Source organism: Mytilus trossulus, chromosome 7 (assembly GCF_036588685.1).
Source record: "Mytilus trossulus isolate FHL-02 chromosome 7, PNRI_Mtr1.1.1.hap1, whole genome shotgun sequence".
In the NCBI taxonomy this organism is placed as follows: Eukaryota; Metazoa; Mollusca; class Bivalvia; order Mytilida; family Mytilidae; genus Mytilus; species Mytilus trossulus.
Window position 1 is genome coordinate 60,869,757 of NC_086379.1, and position 23,814 is coordinate 60,893,570.

Here is a 23,814-nt window from a genome sequence, read left to right on the forward strand (position 1 = left end):
TTTTGCCCCTTTTTTGCCCCTAATTCCTAAATGGTCTGGAAACAACAAAAATGCTTATTTTTTTCATATAATAAGTTATTATCCGGTTGTAAAAAAACAGGTTTTTTAGAATGTTTGATTTTCTTCCAATTTTTAAACCAGAATCATTGTTGTAAACAATATTTTATTATGAATAATACAAGTATATTTCATAAACACATTCACAATTAGGATTCAGAAACAAACAACAAGTGCTTATATTAATCTGTCTCTTAGTATCATTGACACCACAGTTCTTTGTTATTTGGGTCTTTGTTTAAATTTTTGCTTGATTCTCCATATTACATCAAGACACCATGGTTTCAGTCTAATTGATTTTTGTGTCCATACATTGGTTATACTTCTACTCCTCATTTTCTTTATCAACTGTTTTTCTGGAATATCACTGTTTTGTTATTTGCTGGCATATCAATCTGTAATAAAATAAGGCAGCTTCAATAAATCATTAAAGAATAAAAGGAGAAGGTATAATAAGGGGTCAAAAATTATTGCCCTGACTGACTGTTTATGATAACCAAGAGACTGCTTTTTTTTCTTAAAGGTTAACATCCTTAAATATGGAGACAAACCTTTGTCTTGTACATTGTACATAAAAAACTCTTATTGTGCATATTTGAATGATTTCTTTCTTTCACAATATCAATTTGGCAAAATGGTTTACCAAGTTGCAGTTTGCATTCATCTTTTCAAACAGACGAATTCCCAAGGGTGACTGGAGAATAGAAATATGGGCATTTGGTCTTCTTCCTACCAGCAGTAAAATGCATGTCAAAGTGGGGCGTGCGCTTGGCTGTGCAAGATTCATCAAGTTTGCAGCCATGTCCAGTCAGAATGGGGACTTTAAATCAGATGCCTTGTTTAAAGAAAATGCCTTGCTCTTTGCAAGTTAAGAACCCTTGCAACAACTCGTAGAGTCCCTATCCAATATACCCTCATTTTCTAGTGGTAGTCCAAATTTTACCGACCATCATCCCGGATGGCCTCTATTATTACAAGACCTACCTTATTTTATTTATTTTTAACTTGTTCTTGTCCTGAACATGCATGAAATATTTGCCACTGGACATTAAGCAACTTGAACCAATAATCAATTACAATGTAATCAAACAGACATACAAATTTTTTTCGTTCAGCAGATTGCTAACAATCTAATTCATTGGAATGATTGAACAGATATTCAATATTAGAAAACATGATTTCAAAATGTACGACTTCTATTAATTATACGGCTAAGCTTGGTTACCATTTCTAAAAGTTTAAATCCATTTTCTTCTGCTAATTTCTTCACATCATCAATATCTCTTAGTCCCCACTGACTGTCTCTATAAAGATAAAATTGCTATATACATGTAATGGAAATAATTGTAGGTGGTGGTGGAGGAATGGGGTAGAAAATCACCAGGCAACCAGATTTAACTTTCCCTTTCATTGGTTAAAGAACTGTCAGATTTGCATACACTCCTATTACCCATAGATAAAAATAGCATGCAGTGTTCAACCATCCATATATTTTTCAGGCAACCACCTTTAACCCTTCCTTTCATTGGTTTAAGAACTGTCAGATTTGCATACACCACTATTACCCAGAGATAAAAATAACATACAGTGTCCAATTTCATATATTTTTCAAGGAAGAGCCCTTAAAATTACATGTACATGCATTAACAGTCCATAGTCAAGATTAAAACTGGAAGAAAATCATTAATGGGAAATCTCTGAACTTGTTTGAAGTATTTAAGCTATTGGCTTACTGAAAAGCTGTAATATATGTTTTGTCTTGTAAATATAATTTCTTTTGCTATGAACTGAGCTGGTTAAAAGATTTCTATGAACAAAAATCGTCTTCATACATTACAGGCATCCATCTTGAAACAATTGCCCACCCTGATCAAGCAGTTGCATGGGCATTTGAACATGGTATAATACAAACCTTGATCTTAGAGAAGTATCAAACTGTAAATTGCTTTCAGGACTAATTGTACCTTGTATGGCAAATGGCTGAAAAAGAGTAAACTAAATTAAAAAGGGAAGATGGTGCCCCATCTTGCATATTACATTTAACCTTATAAAAGGGCATAACTCAATAACAGGAAAGCAACCCTACCCAAATTTATACTTGATTTGAGTTTGGTTGTAATAAGCATTGAGTATAAGTTTCATAACATTTGGTAGAGAAACACGTGACAAAATTAAGTTAGAAATTTGAATTGAAAAATTAAGCAATTTTCCCAATAGTGAAGGGGCATAACTCTAGACTAAAAAATTGTAAATACAACATCTCCTCAAAATTTTTCACTTAGCATTCTGAACATCTATGACTTTTACATTCGAAGTTGTATGACAGTTAAATTAAACAAATTTTGTTAGTTTCTTTAGTTTTAAACTCTACTTGAGTTTTATTAAAGAAAAATATTTGCAAAAAGAGAGAAACATTGGCCATATTTCACTAACATTATATTTGGTAATTTTCTGCTATATCATGTATATCATGCTAAACAAGATTTTTCATAAGAAAAAGATACTTATTTTGGTCTATCTGCCCCTGTATATTTGTAAAATGTCCAACTATTGTAATATAATCAACTCAATCACTTATTTTCATTTGAAAAAAAATTCTAACTACATGCATATGATGATGATGCTGCACTGAACCAAACCTTATCAATTTCTGCTTGAATTGTAAAATCAACAGATAATAAGAAAACTGAAGATCATTTTATTCTTATAAACAGACTTACTCCATACAGGAATAAATATCCAGCAGGACGCAAAAAATACTTTGCTGTTCTAAACAAACCCTACAAAAACAAAAAATCAAAGGTAAACATAATTAAATTCTATTCAAAAGGTATTTCTAATAATCAAAGGATAGATATTTTTTTATAATTGTTTAATTTTATTCTGTGTGACGGTCACTCTTCTTTGCTACATGACAGTCAATAAACTTTCAATAGTTTTAAAAGTTCTTTAAAACAAATGTAGTGTGAATTATCTCCCTTGTAGATGGCGGAATAATAATATAACAAATGTTAAGTGTGAATTTCCTTCCTTGAAGATGTCTGAATATTAACAAAACAAATGTTTATAGAATGAATTGTCGTAAATTCCTTAAAAAAATCTGAATAATAATAAAACAAATGTTTAGTGTGAATTGTCTCCCTTGAGAATGTCTGAACTATAATAAAACAAATATTTAGTGTAAATTGTCTCCCTTAAAGATGTCTGAATAATTATAAAACAATGTTAAGTGTGAATTATCTCCCTTGAAGATGTCTGAATTATAATAAAACAAATGTTTAGTGTGAATTGTCTCCCTTGAGAATGTCTGAATTATAATAAAACAAATGTTTAGTGTGAATTGACTCCCTTAAAGATGTCTGAATAATTATAAAACAATGTTAAGTGTGATCGAATTATCTCCCTTGAAGATGTCTGAATTATAATAAAACAAATGTTTAGTGTGAATTATCTCCCTTGAAGATATCTGAATAAAAACAAAATAAATGTTTAGTGTGAATTATCTCCCTTGAAGATGTCTGAATAATAAATAAAAAATATAAAAACTAGTGTTACAAAATATTCTACATACAGGAACTATATATCTCTATACCCCTTGAGTGAGCTTATTTAAATTTTAATAATTTGGTGGTTTTGTGCAATGCTCATGTCATAGGTATGACTTATGACAATGCCCATGCTTAAGCTTATGATTTAATTTAAATCAAGCTTATATTAAAGAAAGTAAAGCTAGATAGTCATGTATACATGTAATAAGAACTACAATCACCAACAATTGAATTCTTGTCCACCTGAAGATAACATGTCTAGAAGACTTAGAATGTATACTTACTATAGCTGTATCCCATGGAGATATATGGATCATATTGATATTGTTTATTATATCTACATTTCCTGGACTTATTGTGTCTATTTTTAGGTCTTCTGGAGGTGTTGTTATGTCTACATGTAGAGGTGGATGTACATTTTTCGCACCAGTATGTGCAGTATATGCTGATATACTATATAAAAAAGAAAACTGAATGAATATATTATTTATGTTAATATTTTAATGCATGTTACCATTATTATTAATTTGAATCAAGAAATTAAAATTAAACGTACTAGAAATGTTTTTTTTTTATCTCGTCATTACAATTCATAACATTTTATATATTTAGAACTCAAATCTATGGTGTGTTCCAGATCTATAAGAGATGCCTAATGTATGGTAAATATGAGGTCAAATCTATGGCAGATTTTATAGAATCCTAGTCTGAGGCAAATTTTCAGTTTCCTAATCTATGACAGATTTCTTGTTTTCAAATCTATGGCAGATTAAATGCAAATAGACGACCTGTCACTTCATATCAGACCAATAATTTCAAAGTTTTTAATGACATTCAATATGAAAAAGTGGTAAACATATAAAGAAGACTAATTGATATAATGTATACACATGATACATACCTTCCCAAATTTCTTTGGTCATATTCAGTTGGTTGCCATGTTATATTTGGGTAGAACTGAGCAAAATGTGAAACATGAACTCCTGCACCTGAGGCAATCTCTAATGCTCTACCTTTGAAACCTTGAGGAATGTATTTCTGTAGGACTTTAAGAATTGGTTCCTTGTTTCTTTCAGCTGCTGGTACATGAAACATTTTATTGTTTAAAAGCTGAAATAGTAATAAGACATTCTATTTCACAATAGTCCTTAAGGGTTACAGGGGAGGTAATGACGTTGTTAATGTAAATTGTTATCTTCAAAGTATGACTTATTGGGAAAAGATTCAGTTTTCAACTGATTTTTATCATTCAAACTTATCTAGCATGAAGACAAGTTCTGACATGAACCTCTCTATTTTACAATACCATTTGATTTTATTACGTAAGAAGATTATGTGTACCAATTTTCAGGAAAACGTAAAAATTAAATATGCATTAAAAAGTTACCTTTTTTTTACTACATTTGTGAACATTTGATAAATATGAGATATTTGAAAAACCAATTGCACAAATTAAAAGGACATTTATATAAAACAGAACTTACAAAATTTATAATTTAACCAAAAAAAACTTGTGCTTATCTTATAAAACAAAAAAGTATAAATGTATTTCAGCTGAAAGGAAAAATATGTCCACAAATCAAAAATTTTGAGCAAATATATAAAATGTAAACCTCATTTTACTTTAAAGTAGCAAAATTACAATATGGGATTAAAACTGTATTGTATGCCCTTGAAGTCATATGAAACCTTAAAAAAAAAGATGCATATGTTTTTTATAACTAAATGGATAGTTTGCATTATAAAACTTATGTACATACAATTTCTGAAGATGTGGTATGATGACAATGAGACAACTCTCCACAAGAGACCAAAATGACACAGAAATTGTCAACATTTAGAAGAAGTTTACTTTTTTTAATTGCTTGCTTCCAGATAGCAATTCCCTGACATATTTTTCATATGCAAGTGACTTTAGCATGACTCTTCTCATAAAAATCTGATGATCGAATACACATGGATCTGTCATTTAAATAAACTATTATCTGATTGTTGCACACATGCTCAATATCCATGCTTATTGTTGATTGTTTACTGTTAGGTGACAATCGGTAATTTACAGCATCAAAACATGGCAATTAATGAGCTGCCATGTTTGTCAAATCCTAACAGACAGAGAGAAAAAAATTGACGATTGTACGATGTGTTTGCATAAGTATTGATCAAATCCAGCACAGAAGACTACGATTATGATATACATGCATTGGTTCAAGAATTGGATAAACATTATTTTTCACAAGTTACTCGTTTCATATGACTTTAAGTTGTATTGAATTGAGCATTTTTAATTGATTATAATTCAAATGCATGTTAGGCTTTATTTCATCTGTGAGATTGTATTGCAACCAAAATGTTTAAATAAGTATAAACTTGTTTCTGTGTGGCCCATACTTCTTCTGAGTGATTGTGGTGATTTAAATGATAATTAATATTTCCATTCCTGAAACAATTTTTGAATCATGTAACAACATACCAAATATCATTTAATTATCATTATTACAAATATATATATATATATATATGTCATATGTCCCATGAAACCAACCTGTTCACAAACTTCAACAATTTATACTATGGAATAGTTTTAAAGTGGGTCTCATTGGGGTTTAAGCGTGATGCAGGATTGCTGTTTTTTTGTAAGCGTGACACGTGAAAGTTGAATTATTGTGTCCTGATAACGGGAAATGAGATCTTGTGGGACACGGGAAATGACAAAAAAATAAGAATTGCTTACATAGATAGTGTAAGCGGGATACGGGAATCTGACCAAACAGTTAGCGGGATCGGGGATCAGAACCCCCCAATGAGACCCCCCAATAAGACCATGACTGAGGGACTGAGGTAAAAAGAAGTCTCCAAAGAATAAGATGTGGCAATACTAAAACAACTGAATTTACCATTAGTGGCTCACTAAAATGACCTATTACAAAACATTGACTGAAACAGCATGCCTAAGTCTCAATAACTTCACCAGTGGCATTAAAAAATTAATGAAATGAGATGATCCTATTAAGCTAATTATAATACCAATACAACAGCATACCCTTTATAAAACAGGTCTGAGGGAATGGAAACTTTGAAAATGTCATAGACAACAACTGGGACAAAGAATAGAAAGCAGCCTAAAGCCTGCATAGAGTCTTCACTACAGCTAAAACATTTTGCCCTCAGAAGTTGGCTTCATCTGGCCATTAAATCAATAATATATACTATATAAAAAAGAAGATGTGGTATGATGACAATGAGACAACTCTCCACAAGAGACCAAAATGACACAGAAATTGTCAACATTTAGAAGAAGTTTACTTTTTTTTAATTGCTTGCTTCCAGGAAGCAATTCCCTGACATATTTTTCATATGCAAGTGACTTTAGCATGACTCTTCTCATAAAAATCTGATGATCGAATACACATGGATCTGTCATTTAAATAAACTATTATCTGATTGTTGTACACATGCTCAATATCCATGCTTATTGTTGATTGTTTACTGTTAGGTGACAATCGGTAATTTACAGCATCAAAACATGGCAATTAATGAGCTGCCATGTTTGTCAAATCCTAACAGACAGAGAGAAAAAAATTGACGATTGTACGATGTGTTTGCATAAGTATTGATCAAATCCAGCACAGAAGACTACGATTATGATATACATGCATTGGTTCAAGAATTGGATAAACATTATTTTTCACAAGTTACTCGTTTCATATGACTTTAAGTTGTATTGAATTGAGCATTTTTAATTGATTATAATTCAAATGTATGTTAGGCTTTATTTCATCTGTGAGATTTTATTGCAACCAAAATGTTTAAATAAGTATAAACTTGTTTCTGTGTGGCCCATACTGCTTCTGAGTGATTGTGGTGATTTAAATGATAATTAATATTTCCATTCCTGAAACAATTTTTGAATCATGTAACAACATACCACATATCATTTAATTTTCATTATTACAAATATATATATATATATATATATGTCCCATGAAACCAACCTGTTCACAAACTTCAACAATTTATACTATGGAATAGTTTTAAAGTGGGTCTCATTGGGGTTTAAGCGTGATGCAGGATTGCTATTTTTTTGTAAGCGTGACACGTGAAAGTTGAATTATTGTGTCCTGATAACGGGAAATGAGATCTTGTGGGACACGGGAAATGACAAAAAAATAAGAATTGCTTACATAGGTAGTGTAAGCGGGATACGGGAATCTGATCAAACAGTTAGCGGGATCGGGGATCAGAACCCCCCAATGAGACCCCCAATAAGACCATGACTGAGGGACTGGGGTAAAAAGAAGTCTCCAAAGAATAAGATGTGGCAATCTAAAACAACTGAATTTACCATTAGTGGCTCACTAAAATGACCTATTACAAAACATTGACTGAAACAGCATGCCTAAGTCTCAATAACTTCACCAGTGGCATTAAAAAATTAATGAAATGAGATGATCCTGTTAAGCTAATTATAATACCAATACAACGGCATACCCTTTATAAAACAGGTCTGAGGGAATGGAAACTTTGAAAATGTCATAGACAACAACTGGGACAAAGAATAGAAAACAGCCTAAAGCCTGCATAGAGTCTTCACTACAGCTAAAACATTTTGCCCTCAGAATTTGGTTTCATCTGGCCATTAAATCAATAATATATACTATATAAAAAAGAAGATGTGGTATGATTGCCAATGAGACAACTATCCACAAAAGACCAAAATGCCACAAACATTAACAACTATAGGTAACCGTACAGCCTTCAACAATGAGTATAGCCCATACCGCATAGTCAGCTATAAAAGGCCCCGATAAGACAATGTAAAATCATTCAAACGAGAAAAATAAAGGCCTTATTTATGTAAAAAAATGAACGAAAAAGAAATATGTAACACATAAACAAACGATAACCACTGAATTAAAGGCTATAAGTTTATAGTATGATAAATAGTCCCATGCAGGTACTCTGGTAGTCAAAGATTACTCTGATTTGACAGCCCCAGCTTGTCTAGAAAAACATCAGAGTTATTAAATGAGTCAAAATGAAACGACTTATCACTAAACTCTGAAACAAACAAAAGAACCAAAATAAATGTATCATAGACAAATTACCATTTGTTGCTAATCTTAAACTGACTTGTCACTTGATCCCAAATTTTATAAAAAATATGACTAGTTATTGTATTAATTGACTCCAGACTGATACTGATACTAGCATTATCTGGTCTAACCTGCATGAAGTCTGAGATTACTGTGATGTTTTTCTAGACAAGCTGGGACCGTCAAATCAGAGTAATCTTTGACTACCTGTGTAACCGGAGAGCATGAATTTCATTACAAAATTGCTTGTCTCCACCGGGACTCAGATCCGGGACCTCTGTGTTACAAGGCAGCACGCTAACCAACTGAGCTAAAGAAGCACTTCCTTAGCTCAACCGCTTACGGCTGACTAAGTATCTACTAAGTTTTTCTAAGGAAAGCAATTCCGTCACACTTCCCCCACCTCAAGAGTCATTATACTCTATAATGATGATATTTCCATCTTTTTTATATTTATATTTTAACCTGGCTAGGTAATTCTTCTAACCGTGGGTTATTATTGTTGGGCGCCAATGTAACCGGAGAGCATGAATTTCATTACAAAATTGCTTGTCTCCACCGGGACTCGAACCCGGGACCTCTGTGTTACAAGGCAGCGCGCTTACCAACTGAGCTAAAGAAGTACTTCCTTAGCTCAACCTCTTACGGCTGACTAAGTATCTACTAAGTTTTTCTAAGGAAAGCAATCCTGTCACACCTGCATGGGACTATTTATCATACTATAAACTTTTACTCACAGGCATTGTTTCTGCCAATGACAATGGGAGAAAAAGGGGAGGAGTTACTATCAGCACTTGTACGAGAGTTTTAGTGCAACTTGTGTACAAGTGTGGACAGTTACCCCCATTGACAAAAACAAATGTCTGTGTTTAGCTGTGAATTGTGTACAATAGATAATTTGTACTCTATAAATACCCCCCCCCCCCCCCCCCCCCCCTAAAGTACAAATGTACACTATTAGCTCTCAAATAGTAATATGACACGATAAATGCTACTGTTAGTTTAGAATAAGTTGCAGTCTTTTGTTGTGTTTTGCAATTAAAATTTGGTCACACCTGTTTAAAAAGCTTCAATAACATAAAATAAGAAATAGTAATGTTTGATTTAGATAACCGGAAGTGCCCTTTATCTTGTAAATCAGCCCAAGTTCGGAAACGAAGTAACTTTTCTAATATCATTTTCTAGAAAATTTTAATTGAAAGGAAAGAAATCTCCTGTTTCAACTTTTAAATTTTTATTGCTGTCTCAAAATTGTAACCCAGAGTGACTTAGTCAACAACGAGTCAAACGTTTTATTAGGATTCCGGAAATTCTGACGAGTCTTCTTCGGAAAATGTGTCAAATATTAGTTAATTCCCGCGAAATTTTCTTCAGCACGATTTGCAGCAAGCATAGGGATGGAAGGATATTAGGCAAACATAGAATAAGGTGTTTCCCCAAGCATATAATTATTTATGTTAATCACAAAAATGTGAGAGTTGACGAGTTTTCTGCTCTCTACAGAACTGAACTGTTTGATAGAATATATAAATTTTAAGAATTTCCAACCCCTTCAAGCTCAAGGCTTCATTTGTATACACTGAGGTTCCACATATGCATACTAGCTTTTTCACAAGAAGCTCTTCTGATTGCCGACTCTAATATTAACAGAATTTTATTGATAGAGTTTCCTATTTCTGTGGTAAATTTGCCTAATTGTATGATAACATTTACATTTCATAAAAAAAGTCCTTTCAATGTTATCACAGAGGGTGGTAAAGGAGGGTGCTTGCACGGCAAAAACATGAAATAAGACATAATTTCATGGTGAACGTAAAGTAATTTCTGTCATGAATGTTGCACGAAAAATAAAGACTTTGATGTGAACCTTTTGTGACTGAGTCATTATCTTCTTATATATATAAACTCTCTGTTTTACTTGATATTCCCAATTTGTTATACACATTTATAATATAAATAGTTTACGACTTTTAAAAAAGTATTTCTTGACAATCCCCGCTAAGTGTTTGAATTTAATTTGAAAAAATACCGAGCACGCAAAATAAGCATTTGAAAATAATGATGCATGTTAAAATAAATAAGCAGAACATGTTGAACGAGGCACCTGTCTTGCACGACTGAACGTCAAATAAAAAATTAAAAACACGTTGAACGTCAAATAAAAAACAGCAATCATTCACGTTGCACGAAAATAACCCTTTACCACCCTTTACCACCCATATATGTACCATGAAAAATATTTTACTTTTTAGGTTTGTCTGACTGTTGTCCAACATTTTAAGCTCGCCTTTCCAAAGGAAATGTGAGCTTTTGCCATTTCTTTGCATATGTTGTCATCCAGTGTAAACCATTTAAAACATCTACTCCTAAAGCTGAATAATCTCCTTTGAAACTGCTGAATTAATTTCAGCCAAACTTGGACTGACTAAGTTTCAGAGAATCTTGATTTATTTTTTTTATTTTATTTCCGTGTACATATTCTAAAATGTTGTATGCCAAAAATTTTTTTTATGGTTTATAAAAAATTTTGGATGCAGAGGATTAAGGTTTGTCTGTAAAAATAAGGAAGTCCCTTTTATATCAAATGGCTAAATCAAAAGCTGAAATACATCAATCCAATGGTTATAAACAACTCATATTTCTGACTTGGTGTAGGTATTTCCTTATGTAGAAAATAGAGGATAATTCCAAGAGTTTTATAACTAGCTTACCCCCTCACTAGTATGACAGTTGCATATATTTTGAGGACAGCTGTTATTGCTCGCTGACTGCAAGACTTCATTGGTAGTCAAGGTCCTTGCAAAAGAACCAAGTATTGTTTGCTTAAAGGTGCAGATGAACTTTGAATAGCCATATATATATATATATATTTATTGAAATATTCTACTACAGTACTTATTTTTGGGGTTAAAGAAACATCTATTTCATTAAAACCCTTATGTGGCTGGCTTAATAAAAAATAGTTTTCTAGATTTAATCAGTACTTCTGATATATACAAACCAAAGTGCATTAGGCCTAACATTCTAGACTTTCAACCTATAAATACTTCAAGAAATTTAACTATGAAATAAATATCCAAATAGGCAAGTTACAAACTAATGTGTACATATATGTGTATAACCATACTTGAACCATGTTGAACCCCACCTCATTCTGTCTGTATGTTCCTGTCCCAAGTTGGGAGCCTGTAATTCAGTGGTTGTCGTTTGCTTATGTGTTACATATTTGTTTTTCGTTCATTTTTTGTACTTAAATAAGGCAGTTTGTTTTCTCGTTTAAATTGTTTTACATTGTCACATCGGGGCCTTTTATAGCTGACTATGCAGTATGGGCTGTGCTCATTGTTGAAGCTGTACTGTGACCAATAATTGTTAATTTTTGTGTCATTGTGGTCTCTTGGGGAGAGTTGGTCTCATTTGCAGTCATACCACATCTTTTTTTATATTGTCAAGGAAATTATATAAATTGTGTATGGTACATACATGACATATACATTGTAAAGTCTGGTTTTGGAAAAACTGAATGTTATCGTCCTTTAAACTGTAAATCAATTAATTTTTTGTTAGTAATAAAAAAAAATCTTAATATCTTTTCTTTCTTAACTATAACAAGTAAATTTCAAAATCATGAAATTAAATTGCTTTAAATTTAATTGGCTAGAAAAGGGAAACGCAAAAAGAATCCACTGAAATAATTCAGTTAACAATTGCACCTTGTACTAGTAGTGCATGTACAGTGTATTAACTTGCACATTTTTTTTAATACACCTTTCAAATTTATTTATTTATTTTCTATTAAGGATCGAATACACAAATGTAGCAAGTAGAAGGATGAAATGACAATAAAAGATGTATCATAAAATTTAAAGCTATTTGTTTCAGTTGAAAATGTTCAAATTAAGTATGTCTAACAGATTTCAAGGTCCCCTTAATCTAAAATTGTCAATGTTTTGAGTTAAAGCTGGTAGACTTTTCTATAATCTTTTACATGTAAATATTTGTTTTCTGATCTGTCAAGACATCTACTTCCTTTTGTCAATGCTTTGCATGGCAAGGAGTTGAATGGTTAGCATTAGGAGGCATGCATTCTTGTTTATAATTCAGATTGTCTGGATTGAGGGTATAGCCTAGGCAGAAAATACAGTCATAACGAAATCAAGTTATTGTAAAATGAAAAAATAGAATCTCAAGAGACTTATTCTTAATTTTTGCTTACATTCTTTATATTTTAGGACAAATTAAGTATGCCTGGTTTTGAAGAGGGGTTCTCCCCATTCTCTAATCCAGGAGAAAGACCTGATGGTTCAATGGATTATGTTGTTATTAGTGGTATTTCCTGTCGTCTGCCAGAATCAGAAAATATGGAGGAATTTAAAAAACACTTGATGAGAGGTGACAACATGATAACAGAAAATAGAAGATGGGAACCAGGTAAGGCCTAAATTAAAATATTGTTTGTTTCCCCAATCCCGACCCTGCCAAGCCAGGTGTGGGTAGGTAAGTATGTAAATAATTTTATTTTTCCAAAAAGCTTGAACATTATCAGGCGATCCGGCAAGCCTGAAAATCCAAAATGAATAAAATAATATTTGACTTAGTTTTGACTAAAAAAAAATTATGAGTAGCACCAATTTTGCATGGTCGGTCGGGACTGGGGAAACAAACAATATTTTATTTGAGGCCTTAAATATGTAGGACAGGTTTGTTGAGGGGGCAGGATCTTTACGGGATGTCGGGATTGGGTGTTATGGACCCTGGGATTTTGGGATTGATCCTTTAGTGATCCAGGAATTCATTTTTTCAAATTTCAGGATGTCAGGATTTAAATTTTTTTCAATTCAGGATTTCAAGATCCAGACCCCTCCGACCCATCCTTTTTGTTGTGCATACAGGAAAGCAAACTTGGATTAAAGGAGATTGATGGGATACCTTAGACTTTAAATGTCAAACATATTGCAATTCAGGTCAGTTACAATCACTACAATGATTGAATGAATAAGCTGAACTAACATGTCAGGTTCATGTAACCTAGAAACTTCACTTTGTGCAAACACTGTTAACGTTCTTGCAATAATTTGAGTTTTTGTCGAGCATTTAGCTTTAGTTGAAAAAGTGAGACTAAGCGATCCTACATTCCGGCGGCGGTGGCAGCAGCGGCGTCCACAAATATTCACTCTGTGGTTAAAGTTTTTGAAATTTTAATAACTTTCTTAAACTATACTGGATTTCTACCAAACTTGGACAGAAGCTTGTTTATGATCATAAGATAGTATCCAGAAGTAAATTTTGTAAAAAATAAATCCACTTTTTCTGTATTTGACTTTTAAATGGACTTAGATTGTCTTCCAGTTAACATTACATACGTTTAAAGTCTGCAGTTTTTAAAACATTTATTAGATTCACAAAACTATACTGGATTTGTACCAAAATTGGACCGACGCTTTTTTATGACCATAAGATAGTATCCAGAAGTAAATTTTGTAAAAAAAAAAGATCCTCTTTTTCTGTATTTGACTTTTAAATGGACTTAGATTTTCTTCCAGTTAACATTACATAAGTGTGAAGTCTGCAGTTTTTAAAACATTTATTAGATTCACAAACTATGCTGGATTTTTACCAAACTTAGACAAAAGCTTCTTACAATCGAAAGGTTGTATCACGAGGTATATTTTTATTGATTTTTTTCCTCATTTTTGTTGAGCCTGTGATTTACAGCAAAAGTAGGCAAGACACTGGGTTCCGCGGAACCCTAACAAATTTTTACACAACTACTTATTTAGAATAATGGTATGGGAGAAAAAATCCTATAGATATTTTCACCTAAGATTTTATGTTCCCTACATGAGAATTTTGTCACATCCAAACTGACTGAATGTTCACCCAACCTGACCCATTCCACAAAAAAACGTTTTTCATTCAATCAGTACTGTTTCTGTTCAAAATGAACTGAAATAATGATTCAAGATTTCCTGATAGTTTGTCATATGCAGCATTCATCCTGAATCTCAAGAGCATGTAGAAATGACAAACTGAGTCATGTAGTGTTATTAATTTATACTTGGTACTAGAAATAATGACTTGGCAATTTTCATTATTTATTAATTAAAAAAAATTGGGTCCCAAAAATATCAGAAGACATTGTGATTAAAAATGTCCAGAGTATATTTATAAAGTTTTAAAAAAAATAATGAGTGAGAAAGTGACATACCTTACTTGTCTATAGATTTATGACTCCTGTTAAAGTATAAAGGTTGAATATATCTATAAACAGTGTGTTGAGATGAATAATATTGACTTTAAAGATGTACTGTACAGATATTTGCTGACTTTATGATTAAGGGAAAATGTAAACATATATGTTATCAACAAAATGATCAAGTACAATAGAACATATATGTTTATATAAGGGAAAATCTAAACAAACATTTCATCTAGTCATACTGGTGTATACAAGTCAAAATGTAAACTGCTAATCACATATTAGATATATATACTGAAATAAAAAAAATGAAACTTGCTAAATTCACTATAGATATATTGAAATAACAAATAATTTTAAAATCACATTAAAAATTAGTCATTTAAAAAAAAAATTATGGTCTTTGATCAATGTTAAGTTTTGTGTTCATGTCAGTTTTGCAGTTAAGGTGAACTACACCAATATCAGAAATTGCAACAAGGGTTTAACAATAATAACAATTTGCATTCTAAATTTTGATATTTTATATTTATGCAGCATTTCGTGAAATTGTAATAAGTAATTGAAATGCAACTACTGGTTCATTGATAAATGTTAAACTTCTTTGATAAGGTTAAATTACTATTTACTATTAAGATAAAGATAAAGATAAAGATATTTTTATTTCCTAATCATAGGGCTCATAACAAGCATGTAATCACACAAAGTAAAAATAAAAAGCCTTTCTCTCCCACTCGCATACACTCACACATACAACTATCGTTCTGATTAAGGATACTATTTACAAAACTTCAGCTTGCTTTGGTCTATGGAATGGTTATAGATATTTTTCATCCCTTATTTTCATGGTTCATTGATAGACATGTCAATGTGTCAATCCTTAGAAACTTCAAAGAAAGAATATACTATACGTTATGTAACCAGAAGTGTTATCTTAATGCAACCTTTTAATGCCCCTGCAGTAGGCGACGGATGCATTAAGTGTTGTCCTTGACCATCCATCTTTCAGTCTTTCCATCCATCCCAATTTCCCTTAATTTTACCTCATGCCAATTCTATTAAACTTCTTCACAATTCTTAAATTGGAACATGAGGAATTCACAAATTCACTTCTTGTTGCAAATGGGTTTAGAAAGTCATTTTGATTTTGTTTCTGAGAAAAATAAACATTTTTCATCATGAATATTTTGGTAGTTAAAACAGTCAATGACCATTGTTAAAAATTGTAATGTTTAAATCAACTGACTGCTGACCGTGCCGGACAGTATGCTGCTATAAAGAGTTAATTTAGTAAATGTTTGGAAGGGTCTGAAAGTGGCGGTTAGAGATAGATGACTATTGAGGCAGGTTTGATAATAATAAAAAAAAAATATGCTTCTTGCTAAAGATGAATTATTTTATTTGTAGCAGCACATGGTTTGCCTTCTAAAGCTGGAACCCTGGTAGACATAAGTAAATTTGATGCAGCTTTTTTTGGTGTTCCACCCAAACTGGCTGATAGTATGGATCCTCAGTTACGTGTCATGTTGGAATTAACTCATGAAGCACTTATAGACTCAGGTATGTGTTCCACCCAAACTGGCTGACAGTATGGATCCTCAGTTATGTGTCATGTTAGAATTAGCTCATGAAGCTCTTGTAGACTCAGGTATGTGTTCCACCCAAACTCATATACAGTATGGATCCTCAGTTACGTGTCATGTTGGCATTAACTCTTGAAGCACTTATAGACTCAGGTATGTGTTCAACCCAAACTCATAGATAGTATGGATCTGTCACCAAGGTCCCTCGAGAGCACTGTTAGATAAGGGGGAGCTAACTCGTTTGTGCTGGAACCAAGGGACAGGGGGTCAGTCTATCGCTAGACTTAATGTTCTGATAGGCATAGCTAAAACGCAAGGAAGGTTTTCATAATTTAATTACTGTAACAAAATAAACGAATGATGATAACAAATCAATTAGTAAACAATTCCAAATAATAATAATAATCTAATTAAAGTACAAAGTATCAAATCTAAATATCAAATCCCAAGTAAAACTATTTCTCCTTAAAATGTAAGATATAAACTAAATGCCAAAATTACTAAATCATAAAATGTAATTAATCTCAATTTCAAAATATAAAAGTCTCAAAATAAAAGTTTCTCAAAAGTATTTTCTAAAGTTAAATTTATGAGTCAGAGATAAATTTAGTCTCACACTACACAGTCAACTGGTAGACTGGTAGACAGTCTTATAGGGCCAGTATAATGACATGAGTAGTGTGAGGTTACGCTTCCGAAACACTGACTGCCTTTCCAAAATTTACAACGATATTTATACTAAAATCTAAAATAAATAAGTATGTCTCGACATGTTAATAATACTCTCATTAGCAAAAATATACTTTAATTGACAAAGCCTAATCCTGTAATGTTTTGATAAAATTCTGAACTTTCAAAGTGACATGTGTTAATTACAATTAATTTTTCAAAATAAAGTGCTTTGAGCAAAGTGTGACATTCCGAGTACTAATGCCACAGCATAGGCAAAATTAATTAAACAGATTAATTAAAACTTTTACAAAATACAAACATTAAATTTTCTTTCATAAAATAAAACATATTTTTATCCAAAATAACACTAACACAAATTTAAGCCAAATAACACACCATGACATATTCCCCCTTACTCCAATATGTTTGTCCCCAAACATGATATTTACATTCACATATTAACATCTTAAAAATATATCAATACACTCTGTTCAAACTATATAACCTGGCGCCAGAAAAAAAAATATATACAATAATTGTCAGCTAGCTAGCTTCTCTCAACCTTTATATTTTTGTGTAAATCTCCAAAGAAAACAAGACACTTTAACCAAAAGATGTAGTAATAAGAAATAGTATGCGTGCACTCACACTAAATCCTAGAACTACCTACCCCAAAAAAAGTTTTAGAAAAACCAAATAGATTTACATGCTTCTTAAATACTATTTTCAAGTCTCAAACACTGTACTAACAAGTCACAAATTGTTTGAAACAAATCACCATGGATTTATCTCACTTTGGAACTCTCTCGTTAACTCTTTTAAGAAAGTGTCAATGCACCCGTTCGGTACTTCATCAAAAGTCAGCCATTCTGGTGGCATAATTGGGTTCATCCAACTTAACAAAAACTCCATTTTTCCACTATTGTCAACTCTTGCTTCATGTACTTTAAATCCTTGACCACAGCTACTAAATTCCTGTTTCAGTGTTCCTTGGTGTTTTTCCTGAAGATAGTTCAATTTCTCTTTCAGCAATCTCTCCTCAAATATTGTTGTAAAGTATTTGATAAAATTATGAGCATGGTTTCGAACAGATGTAATTGAATGCCACCTCTGAATAATTCCAGATTGAATAAGATAATAAGCCTTTTTATTTATTAAACGCACTGCTAGTAATTTTTCAGGTTGTGAATAATCCAAAGAAGGGTTGTTATTGGTTGAAAGCACATTTACAGATTCCTTTTGCGAATTGGTACTAGTTTCCTTATTTTCTTCATTTCCTGGTTTGTCAGATTTATTAAAGAATTTATGCTTGGTTTGATTTAGAGGTCTTTTTCTCTTTTTCCCGCTCATTGTTTCTCCTGCTGTTGTCTCAATTTTGAAATTTTAACTTTTAAATAATTTTGAATGAATTTTGCCAACCTACATTCTAGCTATGCAGTTTCAGAATCTAATTTGAATCATGCCCGGGTCCTCCACCATATCTGTCACCAAGGTCCCTCGAGAGCACTGTTAGATAAGGGGGAGCTAACTCGTTTGTGCTGGAACCAAGGGACAGGGGGTCAGTCTATCGCTAGACTTAATGTTCTGATAGGCATAGCTAAAACGCAAGGAAGGTTTTCATAATTTAATTACTGTAACAAAATAAACGAATGATGATAACAAATCAATTAGTAAACAATTCCAAATAATAATAATAATCTAATTAAAGTACAAAGTATCAAATCTAAATATCAAATCCCAAGTAAAACTATTTCTCCTTAAAATGTAAGATATAAACTAAATGCCAAAATTACTAAATCATAAAATGTAATTAATCTCAATTTCAAAATATAAAAGTCTCAAAATAAAAGTTTCTCAAAAGTATTTTCTAAAGTTAAATTTATGAGTCAGAGATAAATTTAGTCTCACACTACACAGTCAACTGGTAGACTGGTAGACAGTCTTATAGGGCCAGTATAATGACATGAGTAGTGTGAGGTTACGCTTCCGAAACACTGACTGCCTTTCCAAAATTTACAACGATATTTATACTAAAATCTAAAATAAATAAGTATGTCTCGACATGTTAATAATACTCTCATTAGCAAAAATATACTTTAATTGACAAAGCCTAATCCTGTAATGTTTTGATAAAATTCTGAACTTTCAAAGTGACATGTGTTAATTACAATTAATTTTTCAAAATAAAGTGCTTTGAGCAAAGTGTGACATTCCGAGTACTAATGCCACAGCATAGGCAAAATTAATTAAACAGATTAATTAAAACTTTTACAAAATACAAACATTAAATTTTCTTTCATAAAATAAAACATATTTTTATCCAAAATAACACTAACACAAATTTAAGCCAAATAACACACCATGACAGATCCTCAGTTACGTATCATGTTCAAATTAACTCATGAACCTCTTGTAGACTCAGGTATTTGTTCCTTCCAAACTGGCTGACAGTATGTAACTACAGTTAACCTAAGAATAATGATAATGAATGTAAATGTGAATTAACAAGATGCTGATACTATTATGATGATGATCAATTAAACTGAAGGGGAGGGGGCATTATGTTTTATTGTTGGAACTCTCTTCAATAAATCTTATTATCGCTTTTTTGTGCATTTTTCATTTGATCTTTTTTTTTGTGATAATTTTCATATCATGCTTCTGGCTTGAGATGAAAAAATTATCACTAGAAACTAAGGAGGCCACGTGGCGTTGCTAACGAAATTGACATTGAAATTGACAATATCGTCATAGGTAAAATAGCGATAAACAGATTGTAATTGGTCATCTAAACTCGATTGCTTTTCTCACTTTCGCTGTTCCAGCTCAAGCGAGAAAATCAATCTTGTTGAGATAATCAACGATAATCTATAAAAGTAATTTATATGTTACATTCAATATCAATGTATGTATTGTCTAATGTACTTCCTGTATGTTAATTTAGGAATTTCCCCTGCAACTATAAGAGGATCCAACACAGCAGTATATATAGGATGTGGGATGTCAGAAGCATGGGAAGCTCTGTCAACAGATAATAGTAATGTGACAGGGTATTCTCCACTTGGCTGTACCACTAGTATGTTTGCTAACAGAATATCATTTGCATTTGACCTCAGGGGTAGGTTTAACATAGAATACTAGCAGGGGTCTGGAATTTATAGTCTTGATTGTAGCTATTTCTTTTGATCATAAAAATATACCTGTTTTTTATATTGGTAAGCTTAAGGATTATGATTTCGAATTTGTTTACGTTGGCGTAAAATACAGTAAAATATGCATTCAACTTAATAGTAAATCAGTGTAGCATCAAATTATTCATCAAGTTTAAAGATGATTTGATCATTTAGATTATAGATTAAAAGAGTTGAGCATCATATTTCTTAATTGTAGTTGTGGCTACTGTGCCTTTAAGCTTTGAGTATTAGACTTAAAATTATTATACCCCTGCTTTAAAAAATTAGGGGAATACTGGTCAACCTCTGTCTGTCTGTCTGTCTGCAGTCTATCCATTAGTCTGTCCCATAAATACTTTTTGTCCCATCTTTCTGAGGAACTACTTTACAAGGATTTTTGAAATTTGATTTCAGGATTTATACAAGTCAGCTTTACCGTGTGATGTATTTTCAGATATATCACACACCAACTTCCTGTTAAACAAACACTTACATCATTTTACATGTGAAATCTGTGTTGAATTTGTTCGTTACATTTTTTCAGGAACTACATTACAAGGATTTCTGAAATATGGTTTCAGGGTTTATATAAGTCAGCTATAGTGTGATGTGTTTTCAGATTCATCACTCAACAACTTCCTGTTTACTGAATACTTGCAATGCATCACATTACACATGACATCCAAGTTAAATAAAGTTGTCACAAACTCCTCAGGAACTACATTACAAGGTTTTCTGAAATTTGGTTTCAGAGTTTACTTAAGTCATTAGACTGGTTTATGATTGTAACATAATCTTGTTATTATAGGTCCTAGCTATGGTTTGAGAAATGGTTGTGGCTCTGGTTTGCTGGCATTAGACAGAGCTATATCAAGTATTAGACTGGGTGATTGTGAAACTGCCATTGTTGCTGGATGTAATTTATGTATGAAACCTGCCACCTCTGTACAGCTAGCAGAAATGAATTTATTGTCTATGGATGGTCATTGTAGATGTTTTGATGAGAGGGGTAAGCCTAGAAAATAATCATATTGTTACAGGTGGGCGAGTAGGGGTCGAGTGTACTTTTAATTCTGTACGATTGCTTATTGATAGTGTTCCGTTACTTTGTCTTGATTTGAGTGTAGTTTGTTGACTCCAGCATAATCATATATAAATGAAGAATCCAGCGTAAAAGAATGACTTTTATTCTTGTCCAGTAGGCATGTATATCTCAATAAATAAAGCATGCAAATATCAGCAATAACATAGTATAACCATAAATTGTAATAGTAAGATGCTGGCCTTCCGAACCCCAGATGTGATTTATATATACAGATTTACAAGAGTTTATCCTATCAATACAATAATGAGAGAATGAAATATACTTATTTCATTAAACTACGATATAAGAAAGTTGTCAAAGTGGTGGGACATCGTATCTTTACATCTTTAATAATTTGTATAATTTGCCAAAAACTGCTATTAGAAATTGTAAACATTGAACTGGTTCCTCATCTTGTCTTAATATAAAGCCACTTCCTGTTGAAGACCTGCTTAAGCGGGAATATTTATAAAAGCGATATTTGGTTCCTAGACGTCCTTATGTGAGCTTTTAGTTAAATATTCCAAAAGATGTAAAAAGATAAATAAAGACTTGAAATGCTATCGCATAGCTTAAGATGAAATAGCTGTATGTCGAAATGCATCCTGTACCTAAATAGCTTGCTTGATATTAAGGGTTTGTTTGGTTTATTGTACTGCTCTGCTTGATAGCCAGATACGATATGCCAAAGTGCTAGTGCGATGCCGTATTTATATTTGACGGTGAAATACATCCGCGACTCACAGAACTGAAAATCTACTATAACTTTGAAATACTAAGGAAAACTCTGGCTCATGTACCGAAATGTCGTTATAAAAACATAAAATCGCGAAAGTTTGCCTTTAATTCCAATAAATAAGTGACATAATAAATATAAACCTTAAAATTCCATACTCTTAGCCTTATCACCTATGTTACTATATGACGTCATTGAAATCACAAAATAGTTCCATTACGGCGCTTCACAAAAACGTACTTAACGTAATTATATCCTATTATTAAATATCCTACACAGTAAAAGGAAGGCCAGCAAGTAATTTAATCATATCTTAACAATACTTTTATGTATTATTATAACTTTATAAAGAAGAACCGTTACCCGGAGATACCATTCGTTGGAATGGCAACTTCCAATATACGTAAACAAGCACTCGCCACGATGGAATTTAAGGGAAAACTACCCAAAAGATGTGTCAAATAACACTGAGACTGAATGAATAGGTAACGACAAACATGTTTTATAAACCCATTATCCCCTGAAAGTGTGAATTTAATGTAGACCCGTGAAAATCGTGATCAAAGTGCCTGTTCACTGACAGTTGAATTTTACCGCTATGTCAACTTGATAAGTTGATAGACATTATGTTAAATGTTATGTTATCTGATAAAGTTGGTGCTAATTATAAAAATATGCAATTTGATCTCCCCAAATTGAGATTGCCAAAGTTGTCTTAGTGTATGAAAATCATCTAAGACCATTATTTTCAGGTTTTCAGATATTGATCCCAATAAAATTTAGAAATATAAAATGTGTTGTTTCTTTAAGATTATTATCAATACCCATTTATAACAATATGTTTTTGGTGTCTGTTGAAAAAATAATTCAGTATAGTGAATACAGTAATGCACGTAAACTTAAAAGTAAATAATGTAAAGAAAATGATTTGAGGCCTTTATGTATGATTACTGTCCAAAGCAAGATCATTTAGCAGACATTTATATATTTCTGAGTTCAGTATGACGTTCATTTTCACTGAACTTGTACTCATTTTTAGCTCACCTGGCCCAACACTTGGCGTCCGTCATACGTTGTCGTCATTAACTTTTTACATTTTGAACTTCTTCTAGAGAACCACTGAGTGGAATGAAACCAAACATGGCATGAATGTTCCTTATGAGGTGCTGACCAAGTGTTGTTACTTTGTAGCCGATCCATCATCCAAGATGGCCACCAGCTTGGGACTTAGTTTAACATAGGATCCTATGGGAAAAACATACAAATGACTTATTTTAGAGAACCACTGAATGGAATGAAATCAAACATGGCATGAATGTTCCTAATGTGGTGCTGACCAAGTGTTGTTACTTTGTAGCCGATCCATTATCCAAGATGGCCGCCAGTGGGGGACTTAGTTTAACATAGGACCCTATGGGAAATGCATACAAATGACTTCTTTTAGAGAACCACTGAATGGAATAAAACCAAACATGGCATGAATGTTCCTAATGTGGTGCTGACCAAGTGTTGTTACTTTGTAGCAGATCCATTATCCAAGATTGCTGCAAGCGGGGGACTTAGTTTAACATAGGACCCTATGGGAAATGCATACAAATGACTTCTTTTAGAGAACCACTGAATGGAATGAAATCAAACATGGCATGAATGTTCCTAATGTGGTGCT

General features: G+C 32.3%; 2 protein-coding genes across 4 annotated transcripts in view; one reads left to right on the forward strand and one right to left on the reverse strand.

Annotated features, from left to right (window-relative positions):
• Positions 1-349: 349 nt before the first annotated feature.
• LOC134725465 (methyltransferase-like 26) lies at positions 350-15,028 on the reverse strand. 3 transcript variants are annotated; one of them, XM_063589299.1, is made up of 7 exons: positions 14,910-15,028; positions 4,507-4,715; positions 3,890-4,058; positions 2,778-2,837; positions 1,970-2,037; positions 1,283-1,361; positions 350-452 (listed from the first exon to the last, which is right to left on the reverse strand). In XM_063589299.1, exons 2-7 carry the CDS (start codon positions 4,698-4,700, stop codon positions 402-404), a joined length of 621 nt encoding a protein of 206 aa, XP_063445369.1. In that variant the 5' UTR covers positions 4,701-4,715; positions 14,910-15,028; the 3' UTR covers positions 350-401. The 3 variants fall into 3 exon arrangements, with proteins under 3 accessions (XP_063445369.1, XP_063445370.1, XP_063445368.1); XM_063589300.1 differs by having other exon boundaries at positions 14,915-14,970; XM_063589298.1 differs by lacking the exon at positions 14,910-15,028 and adding an exon at positions 9,757-9,838.
• LOC134726570 (fatty acid synthase-like) overlaps positions 10,039-23,814 on the forward strand; it is a 54,357-nt gene continuing 40,581 nt past the window's right edge. The window contains exons 1-5 of the mRNA XM_063590977.1: positions 10,039-10,129; positions 12,934-13,132; positions 16,308-16,460; positions 20,100-20,273; positions 21,137-21,337. Coding sequence (XP_063447047.1) covers positions 12,946-13,132; positions 16,308-16,460; positions 20,100-20,273; positions 21,137-21,337 — 715 coding nt within the window. The 5' untranslated portion in view covers positions 10,039-10,129; positions 12,934-12,945. The remainder of the gene's footprint in view (positions 10,130-12,933; positions 13,133-16,307; positions 16,461-20,099; positions 20,274-21,136; positions 21,338-23,814) is intronic.